Source organism: Protobothrops mucrosquamatus, unplaced genomic scaffold (assembly GCF_001527695.2).
Source record: "Protobothrops mucrosquamatus isolate PMUCROS unplaced genomic scaffold, P.Mucros_1.0 scaffold2140, whole genome shotgun sequence".
NCBI lineage: Eukaryota > Metazoa > Chordata > Lepidosauria > Squamata > Viperidae > Protobothrops > Protobothrops mucrosquamatus.
The window spans coordinates 115,325-125,324 of NW_015388239.1; the positions used below are offsets into that span (position 1 = coordinate 115,325).

The following is a 10,000-nucleotide window of genomic DNA, read 5'->3' on the forward strand; positions in this document are numbered from 1 at the left end:
GGGGGGGGGGGGAGAGGAGGAGCTGAGGCCCACCGACTGGCAGAAAGTCTATGGAGATTCCCGGCCATCCTGGTTATGGTCCCAAAAGGCGCTTTTTTCAAAAGGGGACCGGACTTTCTTTCTTTTGCTGAAGCTTCTTCAGTTCTGAACTTCGGAACGGAGGAATCTTCTTGGATGAGAAGCGAAACGTCCTAAAGCCAAACAGAGAAAGCCCGGTGGCCTTTGGGGAAAGTGCCTTTGGGACGACTGGCAGAAAGAGCGCCAGGCCCGCTGGCTTCGGTGGAGATGGCGCGGGAGTCTGCGCGGTGCCGGATTGCCAGCCCCGGGGATCGCTGCGTGGTGTTTGCGCCGACAGAAAGAAAATGGGATTTAAAAAAAAAAAGTTTCAAGGAAACCCTTTGTTTTCACCCGCTGATTCCGAAACATAATCCGGCATCTCGACACACAAACGCGTTCCGGTGCGTAAATGGACAGGAAGCGCCAACCCGAAGGAATCCACTGATTTCAAAAGGGATTCAGCTTGGAATGGGAACTGAGCTTCTCTTTCGAGTTATTCCGGAGGCCTGAAAGAACTTTTGAAGCTTTCCCGAACTTTTGTTGTTGTTAGTTGCGAAGTCCTGTCCGACCCACCGCGACCCCATGGACAACGTTCCTCCGGGTCTTCCTGTCCTCTACCATCTTCTGGAGTCCATTTAAGCTCACGCCTCCTGCTTCAGTGACTCCATCCAGCCACCTCATTCTCTGTCGTCCCCTTCTTCTCTTGCCCTCCATCTTTCCCAGCATCAGGCTCTTCTCCAGTGAGTCCTTCCTTCTCATTAGGTGGCCAAAGGACTTGAGTTTCAGCTTCAGGATCTGGCCTTCTAAAGAGCAGCCGGGGTTGATCTCCTCTAGGACTGACTGGTTTGAACGCCTTGCAGTCCAGGGGACTCGCAGGAGTCTTCTCCAGCACCAGAGTTCAAAAGCCTCAATTCTTTGGCGCTCAACCTTTCTTATGGTCCAACTTTCACAGCCATACTTTGCAACTGGGAAAACCATGGCCTTGACTATAGACACTTTTGTTGGCAGGGTGATGTCTCTGCTAATTTTTAGTATGCCGTCTAGATTTGCCATAGCTTTCCTCCCCAGGAACAAGCGCCTTTTAATTTCTTGGCTGCAGTCCCCATCTGTGGTGATCTTGGATCCCAGGAATTAAAATCTGTCGCTCCATTTACCTTCCGAACTTAAGTTCTATTTTTTCCCCCACGTCTTGTTCAGGACAAGCTTAATTTGGACCTATCAATCAGCTGCCACGCGCCTAAAACATTATAAAGCCAGGAAAGGTACAAAGAAAAGCCATCAAAAGACCCAAGGATAAAACTGGGAGTTGAAGTCCACAAGTCTTAAAGTGGCCCAGTTTGAGGACTCCTGCTCTATAGCGTCATCTTGAGGAAAGAAGTTGAAACAGTTTGTGTCCAGGACCTGAGGGCTCTGTAGATATTTTCCCAGCCCTCTTTCTGGCAGTACACAGGTCCTCCATGGAAGGCAGGCAGATAGCAATGGTTTTTTCTGCAGTTCTAACTATCCGTTGAAGTCTGTGTCTGTCTTGTTTGGTTGCCGTGCCAAACCAGGCAGTTATAGAGGTGCAAATGACAGACTCAATCATTCCTCTGTAGAACTGTATCAGCAGATCCTTGGATAGTCTGAGGGCAGTCTGAGCTTTCTGAGTTGGCGCAGGAAGAACGTTCTTTGTGGTGCTTTCTTGATGACATTTTTGGATGTTAGGTGCCCATTTTCAATCCTGAGATATTAGAGAACCCAGAAACTTGAAGGTCTCTACTGTTGATGCTGTGTTGCCTAGTACTGTAAGAGGTGGTAGAATAGGAAAGCTTCTCCTAAAATCTACTATCACTTCTACAGTTTTGAGTGTGTTCAATTCAAGATTGTTCCGGCCGCATCACAAGGCTAGTTGTTCAACTTCCCATCTGTGTGCAGATTTGTCACTGTCTCGAATGAGGCCGATCACTGTTGTATCGTCTGCAAACTTCAGTACTTTAACAGGGGGATCCTTTGAGATGCAGCCGTTGGTATAGAGAGAGAAGAGAAGTGGAGAGAGCACACAGCCCTGGGGGTGGGGTGGGGGGCTGTGCGATTTGTACAGGTATCTGATGTGATTTTGCCTAGCTTCACCTGCGGCTTCCTGTCTGTTAGAAAGCTTACGATCCCCTTACAAGCGTGGTCAGGGAGATTCAAGATGTTGTAGGATGTAGTGCAGAGCCATATAAGGAACGGCTGCTGGAATTGGGGATGTCTAGTTTAACGAAGAGAAGGACGAGGGGGGATATGATAGCAGTGTTCCAATATCCCAGGGGCTGCCCCAAAGAAGAGGGAGTCAAGCTATTCTCCAAAGCCCCTGAAGGCAGGACAAGAAGCAACGGATGGAAACTAGTCAAGGAGAGAAGCAACCTAGAACTAAGGAGAAACTTCCTGACAGTTAAAACAATTAACCAGTGGAACTACCTGCCTCCAGAAGCGGTGAATGCTCCAACACTGGAAGTTTATAAGAAGAGACTGGACAGCCATTTGTCCAAAATGGTATAGGGTTTTCTACCTGAGCAGGGGGTTGGACTAGATGACCCCTAAGGCCCCTTCCAACTTTATTATTATTATTATTATTATTATTATTATTATTATTATTATTATTATTATTATTATTATTATTATTATTATTATTANAGTTTAAATTTTAAATTTCTCTGTGTTAGGTGAGACCAACCCCTCTGGTTAGTTTATGGCTTCATGTATTGTGCAATTCCAGAAAATGATTAAATTCTGGAGCTAGGCTACACGCTGTACTGTATGCATGTCAGTTCCTGCAGCATGGACATCATCGCTCTATCTTCACGAGGGAGGGAGGAGAGATTATCCCCCCCCCCATGGGATACAGGAGCCGCTTAAGTTGGCTCAACCTACCACTGGCTGCCTCTTAGCCAGCAGATCACACGCATGTACAATTATGTACACGTCTGTACGTGCAAATGCGGCTGAAAAGTTGTTGCGTTGGTATGCTGAAGATTCAACCGACAACGCAGCCAGCCTCAGGAATCAGGCTGTTTTGTATGAGAAATCATTCTTAATGCAAATTGTGGTTTTTAAACACTTCCTCCTTCAGCTGTCAACAAAGTATTGTCTGAGTTGTCTTTGCATAGATTGTTTTCCAGCAGTTAAAAAAAAATGAAACATCCAATCAAAATCTTACCCCTTTTAAAATTAAATCTTGGAATCTTTTTCCTAGTGCTTAGAAGCTCTTAAAAACTTTCTGACCCTCTGGCTGATTTTACCCATTAGACAGACTTGGATTTCCTGTGAGAGTGGATCAGGAGCGAGAATAAAGAAGGAAAAGACACATCCCAGGTCAGGAGTTGTGTTTCCTTGTTTCTGTTTCCCACCATGGTCGCCAAACAACTTTCCTTCCTTCCTTTTCTCCCGTCCTTCCTTCCTTCCTTCCTTCCTTCCTTCCTTCCTTCCTTTTGTCTAGCATTTGCATTTTTCTTTCTTTCTTTCTTTCTTTCTTTCTTCTTTCTTTCTTTCCCTCCCTCTCTCTTCCTTCCTTCCTTCCATCTAGCATTTGCATTTTCTTTCTTTCTTTCTTTCTTTCTCTCCCTCCCTCTCTCCTTCCTTCCTTCCTTCCTTCCGTCTAGCATTTGCATTTTCTTTCTTTCTTTCTTTCTTTCTTTCTTTCTTTCTTTCTTTCTTTCTTTCTTTCTTTCTTTCTTTCTTTCCTTCCCTCCCTCCCTCCCTCCCTCCCTCCCTCCTGTCCTTCCTTCCTTCCTTCCTTCCTTCCTTCCTTCTTTTCCTTCGCCATGCTAGTCAATTGCAATAGAAGCAAAAGGCATTTTGTGATTGGGCACCACACAGGGCACACATCTCCAGTTCTTTGCAATGTTAGGTGTGTAGCCTGAAGCCAGCTAACTGTGTCTGATTCTGTGCATTGTGCTTCGGCCCTTCCTGGCACTGAGTAATGTGTGAATTGCACCTTCTTTTGAGTATCAGCCCCCCCCCCCTACTATGTGGCTAAAATAACCGGGAATCCTGTGGTTCTGAAAGCGAATTGAGTTTGAATTGAACCGAGGCCAGGGCTTTTCTATATATTTTGTCTTGAATAAGCTCTCTCTCCTTCCCCAAAACTCTTTAGCAACTATTACTCAACGCACATAAAGCTGGAGTCCTGTACAGCTCTAGATCAGGGTTTACTTAAGTTTGTTGAATAAGCTACAGTGTTTTGTCCCAACTTAGTGGGATAGCCATACATTGTAAGTTAGAAAGCACAGTAACAAAGCTCACACAGTCAACCAAGGCACACCACACGCCACTAGGATGGCTTGACCAGATGCCCACCCCAAATAACAAGGTTTATTTCCACTGGAAAGCAGATTCCCCGGACAGTGGATCGCTGCTTCCGCAAATTAGAAATACTGTCTCGGTTCCTTTTCTCTTTAATAACCCGTGGCGAGGGAGTTGGGAAAGGGAGAAACTTTAAATCCCAAAGGATGTTCAATAGCTGAAAAATACCAGCTTGAGAATTTCAGCGGTGAGGGAATTAAGACTATTGCATCTCTGGACACAATTCGGGGCTTTTCTGGGGCGGTAGAATAATCAGACGCACAAATAAACGGAACTTCCTCCAAAGTTTGTTCGGCACCAGAAATGATTAAGGAAGGAAAGGAATCCCTGCGGATTTGACTCCGCTAGTCGCTGCCGAGGATAGCAACGATTCCGGGTGCGCTTTAAGGTGTTAGTTACCACCTTTAAAGCGCTCCATGGCACAGGACCCGGCTATCTCCGAGACCGCCTTCTGCCACAGATTCCCTCTCACAGACCAGTACGCTCCCACAGAGTGGGTCTCCTCAGGGTGCCGTCGGCCAAGCAATGTCGGCTGGCGACCCCCAGGGGGAGGGCCTTCTCTGTGGGTGCCCCCGCCCTCTGGAACGAACTACCCCCCCCCCCGAGATCCGGGTGATTCCGGATCTCCTTACTTTCCGCAGCGCCCTCAAGACATGGCTTTTCCAGCAAGCGGGCCTGACCTAGGGAGGATTTTAAATCGGGTGCATTTTTTAGAAAATTTTAAATACCACAACTTTAAAATATTTGGGTTTTAAATTGGTTTTATTTGGCGGGGATTGTGGGCATGTTTCTGTTTTAAATATGTTGTGAGCCGCCCTGAGTCCCTCGGGAGAAGGGCGGGATACAAATCAAATAAATGAAATGAAATGAAATGAAATGGACGGGGAATTTTTCGGTCAAGGTAGGAAACCCAATTCCCACGAATGATGTCGGGTATTTTGAATCTCCAGGCACAATTTCTTCGTTGGCAAGCCATTGAAGTCAATGGTGGGAGGAAGGGGGGAGGGGTGACCATTAGTACCGAGATAAGAAAGAGACCCCCCCAGGCAAACCTAGAGGCTACATTCGCGCAACTTGCTGATAAACACGCATATTTTTAACCTTGGTGGTTGTCCTAACCCAGCCCGTTCGTAATAACTCTTCTTTCGCGTTATCTTGCCAATCCACACATCGGGTTAATTCTCAAACCGAGTTTATTTTATTTGTATCATATATTTGCCATTTCCTTACCGGACTGTCGGCCGCTGATTCCGGTTAAAAACACCATTAAAAAGTTCAGAGAGTAAATAGCGGGGTCGTGTGAACCCAGGCCGAGTTTGAGAAAGGCCCCAAGTTCCCTAAAGCGGCGCGACCCCCTCAACCCCAGCCCCGGGCCAGAAGGAGAACAGCCCATAGCTTGTCGGTCTCACCTTCGCGCTGGGAGCCGGCTTTGTCCCAGAATCGCCCTGAGCCAAGCGGGCAGAATCGTGGCTTGTTCGCCGCTGGCTGCGGAGCCTTCGCTTCCCTCTAGCCGTGACACACACACACACACACACACACACACAGAGAGAGAGAGAGAGAGAGAGAGAGAGAGAGAGAGAGAGAGAGAGAGAGAGAGAGAGAGAGAGAGAGAGAGAGAGAGAGAGAGAGAGAGAGAGAGAGAGAGAGAGAGAGAGAGAGAGAGAGAGAGAGAGAGAGAGAGAGAGAGAGAGAGAGAGAGAGAGAGAGAGAGAGANTCCATGGAGTTGTATTGAGTTCAGAGGGAGGAAGAGCTGGGAGCCAAGCGCAGGCTTGGAAGGGGGAAAGGTCGGGGAGGGGGGTTTTTTTGGGAAAAGGAGGAGCCGCTCTCCCTGCCCGGAGCTCGGGTGCTTTACGCGCTGGAAGAACCCTCCACGAGCGCGCCGTCGCCTTTAACGGATACTCTTCTTGGGGGGGGTGGGAACGGGGCGCAGGTCCAGGTAGCTGTCGGGGTTGCCGCCGGCGTCTTTCCCTCTCGCCCCCCCGGTTTGGAGGCATTTCCCTAAAACGACCTGGGGGCTGGGCTACCGCGCAGATGTTGGTGCACACGTACTCCGCGATGGTGAGTTAGTTTGGGGGGCTTCCTCGGTGTGGGGCGTGCGGGGACGCGTTGCTAAGGAAGAGGCGAGGAAGAGGAGCAGGACGTTTTCCTCTCCCGGGAGGGACCCTTCGAAAAGCACCTTAGAGAGCCCCTTTTAGAGCTCCGGATTCCGAGGGGCTCCGTCTTTTAATACGTCCCAGATGTGGGATCCCGGTAACCTAGTAGCTGATGGTTCAACACCCCCCCCCCATCCAGGTTGAGAAGGAGGGGAGCGCAGAGACTCATTGCAAAAGTGGAAGGGTGGGGGGAAAGGGGGCCGAAGGAACGAAAGAAACTCCGGCAGGGTAATTCGGATTATTCGCGACGTCCGGAGGCTGAGCGCAAAAGCAGGGACCCTTCCCGCCGGGTCTTATTCGCAAAACCCGGGCTGTGTCCGGGCGTGGGGGGAAGGGGCTCCTGCCTGCGGGTCTCTGCTGGCCTCCCTTCCTGAAGGCAGGGCAAGGAAGGGGGGAGAGGAGGACTCCAGACGGGGTCCCCAAAGCGTGGCAAGGCCGGCGAGGCGAGGCTCCAAACGGCGCCTTGTTTTGTTGTGCTGGGTTGCGCCTTGGCTCTTTCTCAGCGGCAGAGTTTGCCTGCTCGGGCCCCAGGGTAGACGGGCGGACAGGGCAGGAAGCGAAAAGCTCGCCCCGAGGAAGGCTGGGCCGCGCCAAGCCCCGAAGCGCGTTGCGCTCTCTCCGGCTTGCTTGCTTGCTCGCCCGGGGGAGAAGGCGAGGAGCTGGGCTCGGCTAGGCGGAGGAGGCGGCTGCGCCATGCCTCGAGGCTCAGGTGTTGCGAGCCGGGGCCTCAGGGAGCCGTCGCAGCCACCGGGAGCCCTGGCGACGCGCGCTGCTTGGCGCCGGGCAAAAGCCGGCCTCTGGCGCCCGAGCGCGAGTGGCTGCGTGGTGACCTTTCCCTCCCTTTGATGTCCCCCACCAGGACCGCTCGGATGGGCTGAACGGGAGCTCCGCCGGCGGCCGCCTGCCCCAGCTGTCGTCCCTCAACCAGGCGGCGGCCTACTCCTCGGCTCCCCCGCTCTGCCACACGCCGGCCTCGGACTTCCAGCCGCCCTACTTCCCGCCGCCTTACCCGCAGCCGCCGCTGCCCTACGCGCAGAGCCAGGAGAGCGCCTACCCGCACCTGGGGGACCCCTACGGAGGCCTCAACCCCCTCCACCAGCAGCAGCAGAGCGCCTGGCCCTCGCAGCGGGCGCGCCACGAAGAAGCGGCGGCGGCGGCCGCAGCAGCCGCGGGCCTCCTCTCGCAGACGCACCGCGCCCTCGGCCTGGATCCGCGCAGGGACTACCCGGGCATGCCGCGCTTGCTCCACAGCTTGGCCGACGGAGCGCACGCCTTGGCCGACGGGCCGCTGGGACTCCACGCTCTGGCTCACCCCAGCCTCGAGGACATCCAGGTACCGGCCCGCGCCTCCGGCCTCGCCAAACGCGGCGGACTGGAAGGGGAAACGGGGAGGGAGAGAGAATGCTGGGGGGTGGGGGGGGCTCTTGGACGGCTCCTTTTCAAAAAGATCTCTCCGGGGCTATTGATTCACCCAGAAAGAATTCCCGTGACATTTTTTTTTCTGGAGGATTTCCTTGGGGATTCCTTGGGGGGTCCTGCCGTTCGCTCCCACTCCGCCACGTAGCGCGGCGCCCGCCGTTCCTTGAAAAAGCGCCCTTTCCGTCTTTAAAAAGCGAGAGTGCCAGAGCTAGAATAAACACCCCCCCCCCGAGAGCCCCTTAACCGCTCGATCGCGACGCTTCCCCCCAAAGCGAGGCTTTCCGGGATCCAGCCGCTCCTCCAACTTTCCATCTGCTTCTTTCCACCGCGCAAACCAAATTAAGAGAAGCTAAAGCGGGGGTGAATAAGCTGGCGTGAATTGGGGAGGCTGCGGGGGGCTAATTTTGCACGCCTGTTTCTGGGGTGAACAATTAAAAGTTTGCTTAAAAGCCGGCGAAGCTGACTCCCGAGGGGACAAGGTGGTCAGGATGGCGGTGCGCGGCGCGCTTCCTTTTTTTTCTTCTTGTTTGTCTTTTCCCTTTTTTCCCGCTTTCTTCCCCAGCGCTTCTGCTTCTCCTCTCCCCCACGCGCCCTCTCTCTCTCTCTCTCTCTCTCTCTCTCTCTCTCTCTCTCCCCTCTCTTGGTCCCGGTTCCAAAATCGGCCCTTTCCCTTCCCGTGCACACGAACCTTCAAACGCGCCAGTTTCCAGGAAATCAGAAGCGGCGGGAAGGAGCCCCGATCCAGGAAAGCTTTCGACTTTCCGCCCTTCAAAGCAATCGAGAGTTTGATCGCGGAACGAACTACCAGGCCCTGGTTGGTCTAACCGTGGCTTAAAATGGTTTTTTTGGCTTTCTCGACCCGATGGACGCAAGCCCGGGGCCGAAGCCGATGCCTTTGAATTAGTCCTTTATTCTCTTCAATTTCCCCGTGTTTACTCCCGTGTAAATCGTACCCCCCCAAACTTTCCGAGGGGGGTGTTCCTTTCTGTCCAATTAAGCGGTGTCCCGCAGCGACGATAAACTGGGTTGCGATGCATAAATACATATTTTTTTTCCCCCTACGGGGAATGGCGAGTGTAGCCCGACGTTGTCGGAGCGCGGGGCGGGGGGGGGGGGGCAAAGCAAGGGAAGTGGGTGCTTCTATGGGCCGGTTCTCTGGGGAGGCGACTCTTTCGAACGAGCCGACAGACTCCTGCCAAAAGTCCAAGCCGTTTTCAGTTCAATGGACCTCAGCGGGAAGTTTTAGTCAAGATCAGAATAAATACGAGATTTCCTCTCTCGCTGAACTCCATGAGATTTGAACAGGCTGATCCCGCGACCCCCATCCCCACGAACTCAGCTCCCTGCTTTGTTTTCTTTTAAAAATAAAAGCCGCGGCCCGATTTCTATTTAACTCGGTGGGAGTCGGGGATCAGCCTGCGGTTAAATTGTACTTAAATTGTTTCTGATCCTAAATAAACTCCCATTATTCCCTGTGGGGCTTGTTTCTTGGGGCAGGGCTTGTGTAAGTTTGTATAGTTTTTATTGCTTGGCATTTTTAAAATCTATATCTTTCTTTCTTTCTTTCTTTTTCTCATTTCTCTATCCATCCATAGATCTATCTATCCATTGATAGATGAATAGATAATTATATAATCTATTCCGTGTCTTTCTTTCTTTTTCTTTCTTTCTCTTTCTTTCTTTCTTTCTTTCTTTCTTTCTTTCTTTCTTTCTTTCTTTCTTTTTCTCATTTCTTTCTCTTTCCATCCATAGATCTATCTATCCACTGATAGATGAATAGATAATTATATAATCTATTCTGTGTCTTTCTTTCTTTCTTTCTTTCTTTCTTTCTTTCTTTCTTTCTTTCTTTCTTTCTTTCTTTCTTTCTTTTTCTCATTTCTCTCTCTTTCCATCCATAGATCTATCTATCCACTGATAGATGAATAGATAATTATATAATCTATTCCGTGTCTTTCTTTCTTTCTTTCTTTCTTTCTTTCTTTCTTTCTTTCTTTCTTTCATTTTCTTTCTTTCTTTCTTTCTCTTTCTTTCTTTCTTTCTTTTT

The 10,000-nt window shown here is 50.8% G+C and overlaps 1 protein-coding gene across 2 annotated transcripts in view; it reads left to right on the forward strand.

Annotated features, from left to right (window-relative positions):
- The first annotated feature begins 6,412 nt into the window (after positions 1 to 6,412).
- The window catches only part of TFAP2E (transcription factor AP-2 epsilon), a 71,879-nt gene continuing 68,291 nt past the window's right edge, over positions 6,413 to 10,000 (forward strand). For both annotated transcript variants that reach the window (XM_015824150.1, XM_015824151.1), the window contains exons 1-2: positions 6,413 to 6,439; positions 7,394 to 7,867. In XM_015824150.1, coding sequence (XP_015679636.1) covers positions 6,413 to 6,439; positions 7,394 to 7,867 — 501 coding nt within the window. The remainder of the gene's footprint in view (positions 6,440 to 7,393; positions 7,868 to 10,000) is intronic.